This window comes from Nomascus leucogenys, chromosome 5 (genome assembly GCF_006542625.1).
Source record: "Nomascus leucogenys isolate Asia chromosome 5, Asia_NLE_v1, whole genome shotgun sequence".
In the NCBI taxonomy this organism is placed as follows: Eukaryota; Metazoa; Chordata; class Mammalia; order Primates; family Hylobatidae; genus Nomascus; species Nomascus leucogenys.
In genome coordinates, this window is record NC_044385.1 from 51125075 (window position 1) to 51141850 (window position 16776).

At 40.9% G+C, this 16776-nt stretch overlaps 1 protein-coding gene across 1 annotated transcript in view; it reads right to left on the minus strand.

Annotated features, from left to right (window-relative positions):
* HSD11B1 (hydroxysteroid 11-beta dehydrogenase 1) overlaps positions 1-11444 on the minus strand; it is a 30170-nt gene extending 18726 nt beyond the window's left edge. Inside the window, exons 1-4 of the mRNA XM_003273008.2 lie at positions 11218-11444; positions 10313-10443; positions 9422-9533; positions 9113-9298 (exon numbers count right to left, since the gene is read on the minus strand). Coding sequence (XP_003273056.3) covers positions 9113-9298; positions 9422-9533; positions 10313-10443; positions 11218-11305 — 517 coding nt within the window. The 5' untranslated portion in view covers positions 11306-11444. The remainder of the gene's footprint in view (positions 1-9112; positions 9299-9421; positions 9534-10312; positions 10444-11217) is intronic.
* Positions 11445-16776: the final 5332 nt, after the last annotated feature.

A 16776-nucleotide genomic window follows, 5' to 3' on the forward strand; every position in this document is an offset into this window, starting at 1 on the left:
CTGAACTTGTTTATCAGTTATAAGAGTTTTTTTGTGGAGTGTTTAGGCTTTTCTGATTATAAAATCATGTCATGTGAATGAGTGAAAATTTGACTTCCTGTTTTCTAGTTTGGATGTCTTTTATTTCTTTCTCTTGCCTGATTGCCCTGGCTAGGACTTCCCGTACTATGTTGAATAAGAGTGGTGAAAGTGGGCGTCCTTGTTTAGTTCCAATTATTAGAGGAAAGGTTCCCAGTTTTTCCCCATTCAGTATGATGTTAGCTGTGGGTCTGTCATATATCCTTTGCCCATTTATGAATCAGGTCATTTGTGGTGTTTTTGGTTGTTGTTGTACTGGGTAGTACTTTGAGACTATGTAAATACCCTCTTCCTTGTTTAACTTTTACCCACTACTTTCAGCATCCTTTGTTGCTTCCTGGCTGAATTATTACAATTATGGTTACCAAATGGTGATTTTCTAAGTTCATCATTTTGTATCATTTGGCTTTCCACTTCATGAAAAATCCTTTCCCTCTCTTGATTTATTTATTCATGCATTTATTTATGATTTCATGGACTTATTTCCTATTTTTGCAATGGGTGATAATCTGTTACTATTATTTGTTTTGATGCCCCAATGGTTCTAGGTTTGGCTAGTGGGATCCCTTTAAATTTAGCCTCTGTGTCCTAGTAATGTGTGCCTATTATCCTTTGAGCAGTTCTGTACTTACTGGCAGAACAAGATTTTCAGGCTTATCTTGTACCTTTTTTGCCACTGCCCTGGAATCAATCATTGCTCTAAGAAACCTTGGTGGTTTGTTGTTGTTGTTGTTGTTTTTTAGTGGAGAATGATACTTAGAAAACAAGATCTGGGCACCAAGTGTGCTCCCAGGTCCTGTTAGTGGATAGAGTGAGTGAATACATGCATGTATATGTAGATGCACATCTATATTTATATATATGTCCTTGTATATTAAACAACTATTAATTCATACCCGCACTTCCAATTGCAATCCAACACTAGAGGATTCATTCTCATTTTCTTCCTTTTTGTATTTGTAACATTGACAGTGAGAACCTGGGGCTTCCAAGATCTGCAATATGTATTACTTATGTGATTAATGCTCCCGTATGTGATCATTCTTCATTTGGCCTCTTCATCCTACCTGCGTTCTGACACCCTAGTGCCAGGCTACATGAATGCCTGGTGAATGCCTTCTTCACCTATGTCAGGCTGCCCATGGCAGGCCCCCTTGCAGATGCCCTCATCACCCCCCTTAGTTCTGATACCCTGTGCCAGGTGCCACATGAATAGCCTTCTTGGCCCACTTGGGCTCTGAAACTTCACACTAGGCCACCACTGCTGCCCCACGTGAGGATGCCATCCTCATCTCACTCAGTCTCTGATGTCCCAAACCTGCTCCGTGACACAAACCTGTCCCATCCTGCTCAAGTTTGTCAATCTGTGCTGCCACCTTCCTGCCCCGTGAAGATGCCTATCTTGCTTGGCCTCTATGAGTGGCTTTTAGATTGAATTATTCAGAGCCAAGGATGCTAAAAAATGCTCGACAATGCATCAGACAGTCCCACACAATGAAGAATTGTCCCTCACCAAAGGCCAATAGTATCCTTATTAAGAAGCCCTGACATGAAGGCCTAGAAACAGAAAGGAAATATGGAGGGAAAATATGACTGTGAGTCTCCAACACAGTTTAAGGAAAGACGTGAAGCCAGAAATCCAGGTACTAGCAAGCCATTTTATCATTTGTTCATTCAAGAAGAATGTGTTGATTATTTGCAAAATTTGTTAGCTCCAGGGAATCAGAGATGAATGAACAATGTGCCTGCCTTTAAGGAGAGCACAGCCTAGTCGCTGTGGGTGAAATGCTGTATTTCAACAGCTTTCAGAGGCAAGCAGTTGTAAAACATACTACTATTTTGTATACCAAGAAATAAAAACCCTTCCAATAGATCTGTAACATGATTTTTATCCCTTAGAGTATTTGTTTTATGTTTGTTGCTACTTAGGTTGTTTCTAGTTTTTGTTTGTTTTTACAACTATAAACAATACAGTAACAACTTGGCTTTCACTAGAATGTGGGTGCACAACAGGTATCTTGCCTTGGCCTTCTTGCTCCCTGCCATAGCCTTGGCACCCGGCATAGTGCCCGACTCAGAGTTGACCCTCATGCATATTTTTTGAATGAATGAATGAATGACTATATTTGGGAAGCATTTGTTCAAGTTTGTTTATAGAATAAACTTCTCAGACATGAAGTTATGCTCTCTCTCCCCAACCATTCCTCTTGAAGTACTTAAGCAAACTTCTACTTATGGAAATCAATACAGGCAGCCCTCTGTATCCATGGGTTTTGCGTCTGTGGATTTAACCAACCATGGGTTGAAAATATTCAGGAAGTAATTTTGTGTCTGTATTGAACATGTACACAATTTTAAAATCTTGTCATTATTCCTTAAATAATACAAGATAACAGCTATTTACATAGCATTTACATTGTATTAGGTATTATAAGTCATCTAGAGAGGATTTAAAGTATCCAGGAGGATGTGCCTAAGTTACATGCAGATACTATGCCATCTCATACAAGGGACTTGAGCATCCATGGATTTTGGTATCTGTGGGAGGTCCTGGAACCAATCCATTGAAGATATTGAGGGTGTATATGATTATATTCAAAAGAAGGAAGCACAGCAAGAAGCAAATAATTCTGAAATGAATTTCTCATAAAAGGTTATGATAAGAGGCACAAAGCAATGGAAAAAACAACACTCCCAACAACTTATTGAAATATTTCTATGATTATAAAAGTTACACATGCATGTATACACACACAATGAAAATTTGGAAAATGAAGGCAAATATGCAGCTAAAAATAAAAATCATTCATTGTTCTGTAGTTTAGATATAATCATGCTAATATTTTGGAAAATGTCCTTCCAGAAATATAGATATAGCTATGGATACAGATACAGATATAAATATATATATATAGTACAACTAGTTGTTTTCCTACTGCCAGACATTTAGGTTACTTCCAATGTTTTGCAATTTAAAAAATCCTACAACAAATGTTTTTGTACCTAAATCTGTGACTAATTTAATAGTTATTTCCTTGATATGTTCTTGCACTTAGACTGGGTGAAATAAAGGAAACATTCCTTTTTTTTTTGGAGATGGAGTTTCACTATGTTGCCCCAGTCTGGAGTGCAGTGGTGCGATCTCGGCTCACTGCAACCTCCTCCTCCCAGGTTCAAGCGATTCTCCTGCCTCAGCCTCCCAAGTAGCTGGGACTACAGGCACCCACCACCTCACCCGGCTAATTTTTGTATTTTTAGTAGAGACAGGGTTTTGCCATCTTGGCCAGGCTGGTCTCAAATGCCTGACCTCGTGATCCGTCCGCCTCAGCCTCCCAAAGTGCTGGGATTACAGGCGTGAACCACTGTGCCCGGCCAAAGGAAACATTCTTAAGGCTTCTGGTACATATTTCCAAATTAGCTTAGACAAAATGACAAATAAAGACTTAGACTTTAAAAAATACACAAAAACAAACAATTAAATGAATATAAGAATTACGCATTTTTCCTACTCTGAGTACAGTCATCTCTCAGTATTCAAAGGGGGATTGGTTCCAGAATCTTCTGTGGATACCAAAATCCATAGATACTCAAGTCCCTCATATATAAAATGATGTAGTATTTGCATATTACCTATGCACATCCTCCTGTATACTTTAAATCATCTTTAGATTACTTATAATACCTAATTTGGTGCCTACACCTTATATCATTTCTGTGAATTCAACATAGTACCCAGCACATGGCAAATTCAAGTTTTGCTTATTAGAACTCTGTTAATTTATTTCCCCCCATTTTATTTTTTTTTGATCCACATTTGGTTGAATCCACAGATGTAGAACCTAGGCATACAGAGTGCTGGCTGTATACTGATCTTGTCCTTTTTCTTTTCTTTTTCTTATTGTTAAGAAATTCAAGTGCCAATATTGAAGCTTAAGCACAGGATCTATACTGAGTCTAATTTGGGCACATTTATATTCTCCTTTCCTTAAGACCTAGTTTTCTGTTTGTGTTTTTCCAAATAGAATGTATTTGTTGTAAGCCTTCTCAAACTCCTTGGTAAGGAAACATAAAGATACAAATGATGGTAGAACCTTGCTGTTTCCATCCACAAGTGCACTTGAATGAAACCTGTGGTCTAGCAGGGATAAATAACCTCAACTACCTAAGTTCAGCCTAGCCTTTCCAGAAGAGAACATGAAGCAACAATGATTACAGGTAGCATTATATTATTCTTAACCTGCACTAAATTGTCACTGTCTTCATCAAAGAGTCTTCTTCCCTTTCAAATCCCCCCCACTCCTTTCTTTTTGGGGCCGATGCAGAACTGAATTCCTAGACAAATCTAGCAGATTCTGTCTCAATCCTCACAGTGTTGCCCAAACATGATCTTTTAAATTTAGACAACAATGATTATATTTTATAGAATAAATTTTCTGGAATTTTTATGCCCAGGTTGCTGATTTTACTCTGATCTCCTTCTTGGCATTCTTATAGGCCCTATGGATGACACGTCTACACACACACATACCTCACCTCTGCATACTTCTACCCATCCCTCCAGCACACAGTTCAACCCTGTGCAGCCGTCGCCACTCCCCATCCCTCATGTAAATGCTTATGTTCACATGGATAAACACTTCCACTCACCTCAGAAATCCTGGTTCCTGAAGATTATTTCTGAGGTAATTGGATTTAAGGGTAAAGAGGCATCTTTTCTTAGAAAAATGAGAACAATTGTGGTGAGGGATAAATTGCCCCTTTCCACTCTAGTTCTGAGGCCCATTCATAATTTGGAGTTTGGATTCCCCCCGCCTCCAATACCCTGAGGCATAGCCATACATTGAGACATTGGCCCACCTTTCAGGAAGAAGTGGGTATGCCAGAACTGAAGGCGGGGATGACATTAACATGTGTATATCCTTGTCTATGCAAAACATCATTATAGGTCTTCCAAGTCCTGTTAGTTGATATGTGTAGTTGAAAAACCTGTTTTTTTCCCCCCTTCATAATGTTGAATTTTTGAAATAGGTTTAGACCACACAGGCAGACCTCCACTGACAAATAGGTTAAGATCCAGCAAGTGACTTCATCTGTTGGTTTGAGTTTTCCCACAAAGCACTGTCTTATGAGTGTTTGCCCCAGGCTAGTCAACTCGAAGTGCCTGAAAGACTGCATGCGTACATTGAAAAACAGTATGAAACAATGCTGCGAATGAGTAAAACAGAAAAAAAGGAATACATTTGAATAAGACTATCTATATGTAGGGAAAGTTGATTTTTTAAAAAGATTTACTTGGAGAAAAGTGAGTAGTTAACTGGAGACACTTATGGAGCTTCTCAAGAGAAGTCTGATTCAAAGGTTATTGACAAGGCTCTTTTATTCCTTCTGATCTATTTTCATTTTGAATATTTAAAGCAACTGAGTCTTTTATGATGCCCAATTTCCCTTCAAAATATACCTTGCATTTTCCTTGATCCAGAAAGATTACTATCCCTACACGTATGCTTGCCGAGTATGTTTAACATTTGTGTTATTAGTAGTTATGAGTAGTATTAGTAGTATTTGGATTACCAATAAACCCAAAAAAGAGAAATGATGAGGAATTCGGGTTTCTAAAGTTAACTTACCAAAATGTAGTAGATAAAGACAAAGAAGAAACATTGAAATGGCTCTGGTGAGTTCTGAAAAAGACTTCATAGGAGGTAGGGGGCTAAGTAGATTTTGAGAGGAGAAAGGAGCAGAGGAAGACAGGGTTTGTCCATGGTTCCTCTCAGGGGCATAAAGCAGGTGGAGAAATGGCCTTATATGCTCAGTTCTAGCTGCCATGTGTGCAACTGATGACACACGCCACAGTGATGGGATTCACCAAGCCCAGGAGCCCGAAAATGAAACCAACTTTACTTTTCTAATATTGAACCTAAGATGACCTATTTTGACTCATGTCAGATAAACTTTTTTCCAGATGTTTTCAAATGTTCTCTGCCCACTCCAGTGATTTTTTTTAGTCAAATTCAAGTATTAATATTTCTACTTTGGTTTGTTTCACAAATGCTATTTAGGTATTCTCTTTCCATTCTTTCTCCTACCCCACTGTCCCCTGCACGCACTGCCTGATTGAAGGACTTTGTTTTTTGTGATGGACCTTGAATGTGAGAGGGAATGAGTCGTGTGTGTGTGTGTGTGTGTGTGTGTGTGTGTGTGTGTGTGTGGTTCACATGTGGGATGGCCTGGAGGGTATACTTTTTTCTAGTCTTAGGTGTTTTTTAGCATGGGTGATGTGGGAGAGATTGCTAGTTGTTTATCAATGTCAATGTCTTTTACAGAAATAGAACTCCTGATTTTTAGTTGGACACATGTTCCCTTTGAATAAAGATAACAATTGCAGCCAGCTGTGGCAGAAGAAAAGTGTACACCTTCCAGGTGGTATCCTTCTTTTTTCATTTTCTTGAGTTAGAATTCAGACATGCCAATGAGCCATCTTGGACATGCAGGTGTAAACAAGCACTCTAGGAATGGTGGTTCTGAGATAGAAGGCCTCCCGGACAGCCTCATAGGACAGAACTACCATATCAGATAGCCCTGGACTGCCTATCCAGCGTGTTTTGTGTGAGATAAATAAATTAGATTTGCTTAAGCCACTGTAAATTCGGGTCTTCGTTACAGTAGCTGAACTTACATCCTAACTAGCAAGTGGTGGAAGGAGAGGAGGCTAATCAATGTAACGGGATGTTACACATACAAGAAACTTGCTCAATAGGTGCCAAGAAAAGGTGGTGAATAGTGGATAGATGTGGACTACAAGGAGGTTCCCAGAAGCAGCAGTATTGTCTTTGTTAATGCTACAGAGGTAACCAACCCTTTAAGGAACATATTAGAAGTATGGTATTCCCATGTAATGCAATACCCAGAAATGCATTGTGGATAAAAACAATTCTTTATCACTGAAACTCAATAAACAATTTAATGTATTCCCTAGAAGAAATGATTAAAACTCCATCCCAGTACTGTTTGGCTGACCTTAAGATCAACTTGATGTTTAGCATCCCATATTTATAGAGTTTAGATTTTAAAGAGGAAGGATTAATGAACATGTTTACTGACTGATTAAAAGAATACATCATAAAGCAGAGAATGTTCTTCAGTTGTGGCAAGACAGCAATGTACCTGTACTTTGCAAGTTCATAGACAGGTTTCAAGGCAAAAAAGCTGGAATCTTTTGGCTACACAAGCAATAAACACCAAAGATAATCATCCAGCTAGATTTCCCACCTCCCAGAGTTCATGGAAATTACCAGGTGTCATTCACTAAGTGTAGAAGATATGGGGAAACAGAGATTATCAGAATTTCATCATGTCTTTGGGCTCGACAGTAATTCTTGGTCCTTCTGAGCACATTTAGATCGTGGGTACATTCTAGAAAGTTACATTCGTCGAAGGTGAAACACATCCTTTGCCTACAGTGAATGTATTATTTAATCAACTGAAATCATTAAAGCCACCTACATCATGACTGATGTGAGGATTTTGGCCAATGCCCTGGGATGGACTGGGGATGTGCCCAGCACCCTCCCACTCAGTATGCATCTGGAAGCTCTCCCTTTCTTCCAGCCCAGAGAGAGTCTGTGTCTGGGGAGGGGTGGGGAGTGTGTGTTGTCTGGGAAGCACCGGGATGCATATCAATCACTCTGTTTGGCGGGTAGCACAGACACACTGCCCCTTTATCCAATCACTACGCAGGCCTTCCCTGGGCCAGAAAGGAGAACTCTTTACAATACAGATGGTGCTATTAGTTTCAATAAGAATGTTTGTGAAGTGCTTAACAGTTTACAGAGTCCTCTAGGTTATTTGTTTTTATTTTGCCAGGAACTACATTTAGATGGCGGATTTTGATCCTGGTGTTTGCACTTTCCAGCCACATCCTTCTAACTGACTAATCAACTGACTAATCTAACTGACTAATCAAAGATGTGTGGAACTTCTCTCCTGGATCTATGATAAGAATGGGCCTAGAAATGTCCCAAGCTGGGAACTCACTGGTTTTTTACTGGTGATGGCTTCTGATGCTACCACCATCCAGAACACCAGGGACCTCTCTTGATCCCACAGAGATCTTTTCATGACCATTTCTCTGGACACATTTCCTCTCTACCCAGCTGGTTGTTTAAATTGATCTTTTCATGTTAACACGTTCAGATTTTAGAGAATACATCCAGTATAGGCAGGTCTGTTCATCTTTTTTTTCTTGTTGTTCATTTTATTTAGCTTTAGCTTAGCCCACTTATCAGACAACTGTGTGTTGTTAAAATAGTTCACTTCTCAGTTGTACCTTCACATTTACATAACTTCACCAACCTATGGCTTTTGGTCATGGAGGAAGCAAAGTCCTTTTTATCCATTGTGACTAGGTCTCTCACTTAGGACCAGGACAGGCTGTACCTCCAGCAGCCTCTCAAGTCCCTTCAACCTTCCTTTGTAGAAAACAATTCAGGCTTCTGGGCACTCTGAACTACTGCTTTTTCTCTGTTACTTAAAAGAATTTTGTAGCCCATCTACCTTGACCAATCCTTCATTTTTTATGGTGTCACTAGTTTGTAATAGTGTCTCCTTTACTCTGGATGCGTGCCTCTCATTGAGTCCACAAATCACCCCCCTACAAGTCTCTTATCAGTACATCTGCCCATTCATGCATATGAGTAAGCTGTTAATCAGCTTTTGTTTAATGTTACTATGAACACTTCAAGTTAATATTGTAACTAGGTCTCTCCCTTAGGACCAGGACAGGCTGTACCTCCAGCAGCCCCTCAAGTCCCTTTGACCTTACTTTGTAGAAAACAATTCAGTCTTCCAATGAGCACTCAGAGCTACTGCTTTTTCTCTGTTACTTAAAAGAATTTTGTAGCCCACCTACCTTGACCAATCCCTCATTACTTCTCTGCATGGAAACTGATAAAAATTTATGTCTACTCAGAGCCTAGCATCATCCCTGGCATTTTTTTTTCTTCTACCTTCCACATAATGTCCCTGTCCCACTCACCAGCCAGAGAGGAGACGACAACAATGCTTCCATTGCTCTGCTTCAGCATGGGCAAGGCAGCTACAGTCAGGACCACATAACTGAGGAAGTTGACTTCCATGCTTTTGCGCACATGGTGAATATCATCATGAAAAAGATTCAAAGAAGTGTTGGTGATGTGGTTGAGAATGAGCATGTCTAGTCCTCCTGCAAGAGATGGCTATATTAAGAAATCATCTGGGGTTGATGCCTTTCCCATTCTCCTCCCAAAAGCTCTTTGGTGACCCCAAGGGCAAAGTTCAGAGGAGGAGGGAAGAGAAACAGCCTCACCCATGAGCTTTCCTGCTTGGGCAACAAATTGCTCTGCGAAGGTCATGTCTTCCATGGTGCCAGCAATGTAGTGTGCTGAGGCTGCTCCAAGCTCCAGGCAGTGGGATACCACCTGCAATGACACAGCAGAAATGGCATCAGTCTTAGCTGCAGATTTTTGGGGGGTAGTCGCTGAAGTAATGGGGGGCTTAAATGAAAGATTGCTCACAGCCCTGTTTAGGTAAGAAATGGTAAGAATGTTTGTGTGTGTGTTGCCTAATATAACCCTCATGATCATCATCCTCTGTCTGAAATATTTTCTGGAACATGGTGGGGTTCAAATGGATAGATCATCCCAGTGCTGGGGTTTAAGTTCATGATTTATGCTCATGGCTTCTGTGAAGAGGCATTTCTGAAGGCATTATGAGTGTAGATGCTGGTCACTATGTGGGTAGCTCTAGGTTTGTGAATGTACATGCTTGGGTTTGTGAGTCCATGAGAGGGCATGTGTCTGGGAGTCTGCATGGGTATGAGGATATGTATTCATGAGCAGGTACTGGGAGTTCAGTTTTTGAAAACAACCCTATGTATCTGTAATTCCATGTGTAAATGTGTGCGACTAGGCATGTCTGTGAGCATATATAGCTCAAGGACTCTGTTGCAGAATATATTACACACACACACACACATACACACACACACGAATGAATGCTTAAATGCATACTTTTATATTCCTGTGGGTTTTTTGGTGTTTGAGTCTATATATGAGAGTGCAAAATTAAGTGTCTGTGTGTGTACATGTGCATCTGTATATAGATCTGCGACATGCTAGCTTCTGTGTATATGTGAGCATATATAAGAACACATCTGAGCATGTGACGGTACATATATCTGCGGGCATAGAACCCTCACCTTCTGTAGAGTTTCTTTTGACCTCGCTGTCACCACCACATGGGCTCCCATCTTCGCCAGATGATAAGCCATCTCTCTTCCGATCCCTTTGCTGGCCCCTGTGACAATCACTTTCTTTCCTTGGAGCATCTCTGGGGAACCCCAAAAGGAAGTGAGGACCATACCCAAGTTGGCAGCAAAATTCCTTCTCCCTCTCTGGATATAGGCAGGCTTATCTCAATTTGTAACTTAAAGGTTATGAGCCCAGATCAGTTTGTCACAAACTGCATAAATCACTGTGGGAACAGGCCAGGTCTTTCATAAACATGCTCTGAAGTGGGAGGTTTGGGCTGACAGCCTCCCTACTGTCATTTCTAAAAACCTCCATGGAAAGAGATCATAGGATGAAGCCAGAAAAGTCATGGTTCAGCTAATATGTTGGAGTTCCAGACATTTCTGGACTCTTTCAATTTTGCTCAATTGAAAGTACATTTAACAAGGAATCAAAACACATGTGTTCATAGAAATTCCAGGGATTTTCCCTCACTTCTATGTAGTCATCATCTCCAGTTTTTTTTTTTTTTGCCTCCCACTTATCAGTCTCTTCATAGAGCCCAATTAGCTGCTGAGTTGTGAATTTGGGTATTACTCTCATTTTTGTAGAGGATTTGAAACTGCTTGCCATTAAGGGTGCCAAATAAAGCATGGCCTATTTGGCAAGATTTTGGCTACACAATTACCCTTCCTACAAAGTGCCCCCTGCCCACAGCCTGTAGCTGGAGGACACAAAAAGACCGTCTTACCTCAGGGTTCCCTCATTTTCACCAACTTTGAGGATCAAGAACACATCTTGGTCCTCAGGAACACTCAAGCACCCCTGTGTTTTTTAAACCTATTCCTCCAAAATGAGACGCATGGTTACTTACCTGGTCTGAATTCCTCGTTTGCAGAATAGTAGTAGTAGGCCATGAAGAGCCCCAGAATGGGGAGGAGATATTTTTTCATAAAAGCCATCCGACAGGGAGCTGGCCTGAAGACTCCTGTAGGACACACAGAGAGAACCTACAGAGCTTTCTACAACCTCCTAAGCAGGCAGCAGCCTCTGAATTGTGACATCAGGGACGGGGGAGGCTGGAGTAGTCTCAGGCAGTGCTAGCCAATTTCCCTGTCAGAGCAGCGATTGGCTTTGGGTGGGATCCCATTCGTCCCTGGCAGCCTGTGTGGTGGATTTCATAATGGACAATGTTTACTCCATTTCATTGAGCAAGAGGAGACTTCCAGATGGCCAAGCTCATGACTGTACAGGACTGGATTCCTGAGCATCCCTACCCGAGTCCATCTTACTCTTAACACCATTTACGCCAGGGATCAATGATCTTTCAAACGTGATTTGTCAAAGACAGAGAGAGAGGAGTGCATGTAGGGCTTCTGGGGGGAAACGTGAGTAATAGCAAAGAGAGCCAAACTCAATCCAAATCTCACTGTCAGTCCCCCTACCCCCCCACCCAGTCGGAAGCAATTAAAAATAACAGCACAAAACAGCAAAATAAGCTTTAAAAAATGTGCACATTTTGGGAAAAAATAATGAAAGCAAACAAGCTCTATAAGCCCCGCACTCAAGTTCAATGAAAAAGTATTACAACATCAAAGGAGAAATTGCAAGCCAGCCAGAACCCAGATGGCGGGAAATCCAAGACTGGTTCAAGACTCTAAGGCAAGTGCAACGGATCGTACACTTATTACTTTAACAGAGAACAAAGAAGAAATAATGAGTGACAAAAAAGGCACTAAACTATTAAACTGGGTCTTGTAAATGCTGTAGAGCAACAAGAAACATGGAGAAGATGCTAGGAAGAGGTGACCTGATGTAGAAGAAAAAAGAACTAGCATTAGGCAAGTGAAACTAGCTGGGGACGCCCACACCAGCTAAAAATAGATCTAGTAACAGTAAAAGGACGAGGGTGGTGAGAAACCCTTAGCAATTTAGAATTTACTATCAGGGAAATATAAAAATAACCACCTCAGTAACTCCATAGCACAAATTCATTAAGGAATAATCCTCAAAGAAAGAATTTAAGATGTATCATTGTTAAGTTTTTCAACTCAAAACCAACCAATCAACTCATGGAAATTACCCCATCACAATGCAATCCTGCGTTCTGTAAGTTATCAGTAGAGCAGGGAAAAAATTTAAATGTGATAATAAGTATCAGTGCTTTGGAGGAGGGATAGGAGTTGGGAGTAGTGGGGGGACAGAATTTACACAAGGTTAAGGGAAATTAAGTTATGATTCCAAGTGCAGTATCTGGAAACATTCATCGAATTTTCACTTTAGAGTAAGAGAAAATAATTTAAGACCCAGAGGAGATGAAACAATTTGTCAACAAAGGCCCACAGCTGTGAGGGTCACTTGTAGAAAACAATGGAGATTTGAGAACAGTTGAGGGCTAGACAGAGCTCGAGGTCTATGAAGGACAAAAAGAGAAAAAAGATAAAATTCAAGTAAAAATTAGATTACATGCCTTTAGAACTGCAAGCTACATTTGTATAATTTTATAAATATATTTATGATACCAAGATATATTACAGACTAGACTCCATTTTCATCTCTAGAGGGAAGGAAGTGCCAGCCAGAACCCAGATAAGGTTCATTTTCTTAATCCTATACTATTAATAGTAAAATTATAGGAAACAATGAAAAGTTATTTGGAAATATGATGATGCTGAAATGATAGAAAGATGGGCAGACTAAGGATGTTTATTGTCTGACATAAAAAAGAAATAAAGAATTTTAAAGTCCATTAAGAAAACATAAATTTAAAGAAAGCAAAAATAACAATGAGTAAGATAAACTGCAGAGTAATAGAACACAAAGCAAATGCATTAACAATTGCTGATTGTTGGCTCCATTAAAAAATGAAGTCCAACATTGTGTGGCCTCAAAAGACACATTTAAACCCAAAGACACAAACAGATTAATAATTAGATGACCTAATAGCTACGATGCTAGAAAATAAGGATATGGCAAAAGCATCCAATAAAGTGATTTTTATGGGATTAGATAAAATAATTGCTATATAAAATGCGTTGATGAGAAACAAGGACACTGTGTAATGGTAGTTGATGCATTAAATCTTAGCAGTTCTCAAATTTTTGGTCTCAGGACCCTTGTATACTCTTAATAATTTCCAAGGACCTCAAAGAACTTTTGCCTGTGTAGGTTTTACCTATTGATATTGCTATTGCAATTTATACATTAGAAATTAAGACTGAGGATTTTTTTCTAAAACTCAAGAATACATAAGCATACATTCCATTAGCAGTCAGGGCAGTGGCATTAGCATACATCCTGTAGCCCCTGGAAAAGTCAGGTAATGTCTTAGTATAATTATGAAAATAGTTTTGACCTTTCAACCCTTCAAGAGGGTCTCAGAGACCCATGGGGACCACATTTTGACCATATTATATAATAAACATCTAATCCACTTTGTGTTCATATTTACATGGCTGGTTTTCTCATTAGCTTGTAAACTCCTGGAGGACATGGATTATGTCTTTTTCATCTTTGTCTCTTTCCATTTCCCACTAGCCTTGCTCCAAAATAGGCATTCAATAAACTTGCTGTTTTAGTGTTTTTGAGATACTGCAGCAATAAGAAAATTGCTGTCTTCCTGGAGCCTGATTTAATCTGGGGAAATCACTGGGATTCAGCATTCTGGTCATAACAGATCAATCCCATCCCCCAAATCTTCTTTCTGGGGTTCTCAACAAAGTTTAAAAAAATAATAAAGACAAAATGAAATACAACTGTTTCAGCTAGCATTTGTTTCAAGTCAGGTATTCCCTGATTGAATTAAAGTTCCATAGCAAAACAGCGAAATGTTCACTCCACTCCTCGCGCCCTCCTTTGTAATGCACTGACCATTGACATTCCAGAGCAGGCTTTCAGCGGATACCTGGAGCCCACCTGCACAGAATGGGCTCTTCACTGCTGGAGGTGAGTATTAGAGCCCAGCCAGGAATTCTCTCTGATTTCATCATTCCCACCGGAATAAATGGAATCAAGCACAAGCAACAGAGTGAGAAGAACATAGGGGATGAATGAACAAGAATGGGACTATGAAGGATGGCCCAGATCTGGGGAGACTGATAGGAGATGGCAAAAATGTGAGGAGGGGCAGCCAGAGGGAAGTCCCTTGCATTTGGCATAAAACGTAGATTATGAAAGAAACACCTGTCATTTAGAAGGTGGCAGCTATAGTGCTTTTCATGACTGTTAGTAGCTTTGTTAATCAAGTGGTCCCATTTGAAAATGAATCTTGTTGGGCAAACCTCAGAGTAAAAAGTAGGTGAACACTGTGTTCAGAGATTCTGCCTTTCCTGGGAGAATAACACTGCAACGTTGAAACAGGAGAGGATCTTAGCATTATATGAGAATTGATTGGGTTTTGCTGTGTCCCCACCCAAATCTCAACTTTAATTATATCTCCCACAATTTCCACATGTTGCGAGAGGGACCCAGGGGGAGGTAATTGAATCATGGGGGCTGGTCTTTCCTGTGCTATTCTCTTGATAGTGAATAAGTCTCACGAGATCTGATGGGTTTATCAGGGGTTTCCACTTTTGCTTCTTCCTCATTTTTCTCTTGCTACTGCCACGTAAGAAGTGCTTTTCACCTCCCGCCATGATTCTGAGGCCTCCCCAGCCATGTGGAACTGTAAGTCCAATTAAACCTCTCTTTGTTCCTGGTTTCGGGTATGTCTTTATCAGCAGTGTTAAAAAGAACTAATATAGTAAATTGGTACCAGTAGAGTGGGCTGTTGTTGAAAAGATATCTGAAAATGTGGAAGTGACTTTGGAACTGGGTAACAGGCAGAGGTTGGAACAGTTTGGAGGGCTCAGAAGAAGACAGAAAAATGTGGGGAAGTTTGGAACCTCCTAGAGGCTTGTTGAATAGCTTTGACAAAAATGCTAATAGTGATATGAACAATAAGGTCCAGACTGAGGTAATCTCAGATGGAGATGAGGAACTTTTTGGGAACTGGAGCAGAGGTGACTGTTGTTATGTGTTAGCAAAGAGACTGTTGGCATTTGCCCCTGCCCTAGAGATTTGTGGAACTTTGAACTTGAGAGAGGTATTTTAGGGTATCTGGCAGAAGAAATTTCTAAGCAGCAAAGCATTCAAGAGGTGACTTGGGTGCTGTTAAAAGCATTCCATGTTAAAAGGGAAAACCAGCATAAAAGTTCAGAAAATTTGCAGCCTGATGATTTAAAAAAGAAAAACACATTTTTTGAGGAGAAATTCAAGCCAGCTGCAGAAATTTGCATAGGTAGCAAGGAGCCAAATGTTAATCCCCAACACCATGAGGAAAATGTCTCCAGGCCATGTCAGAGACCTTCATGGCAGCCCCTCCCATCACAGGCCCGGAGCCCAGGAGGAAAAGGTGGTTTCGTGGGCCAGGCCCAGGGTCCCTGTGCTATGTGCAGGCTAGGGACTTGGTGCCCTGTGTCCCAGCTGAAAGGAGCTGAAAGTGGATGAAAGGAGCTAGCCTAGAGCTCAGGCTTTCGCTTCAGAGGGTGGAAGCCCCAAGCCTTGGAAGCTTCCACATGGTGTTGAGCCTTCCACATTGTGCACAGAAATCAAGAATTGAGGTTTGGGAACCTCTGCCTAGATTTCAGAAGATGTATGGAAATGCCTGGATGCCCAAGCGAAAGTTTGCTGCAGGGCAGGGCCCTCATGGAGAACCTCTGCTAGGGCAGTGTGGGAGGGAAATGTCGGGTTGGAGACCCAACACAGAGTCCCTACTGGGGCACTGCCTAGTGGAGCTGTGAGAGGAAGGCCAATGTACTTCAGACCCCAGAATGGTAGATCCACTGGCAGTTTGTGCCATCTGCCTGGAAAGCCGCAGACACTCCATACCAGCCCATGAAAGCAGCCAGGAGGGAGGCTGTACCCTGCAAAGCCACAGGGGCAGATCTGCCGAAGACCATGGGAACCCACCTTTTGCATCAGTGTAACCTGGAGTCAAAAGAGATATTTTGGAGCTTTAAAATTTGACTGCCCCTTTGGATTTTAGACTTGCATGGGCCCTGTAACCCCTTTGTTTTGGCGAATTTCTCCCATTTGAAATGGCTGTATTTACCCAATACCTGTACTCCTATTGTATCTAGGAAGTAACTAGCTTGCTTTTGATTTTACAGGTTGATAGGTGGAGGGGACTTGCCTTGTCTCAGATGAGACTCTTAGACTGTGGACTTTTGGGTTAATGCTGAAATGAGTTAAAACTTTGGGGGACTGTTGGGAAGGCATGATTGGTTTTGAAACGTGAGGACATGAGATTTGGAGGGGCCAGGGGCAGAATGATACGGTTTGACTGTGTCCTCACCCAAATCTCAACTTGAATTGTATCTCCCAGAATTCCCACATGTTGGGGGAGGTACCCAGGGGAGGTAATTGAATAATGGGGGCTGGTCTTTCCCCTGCT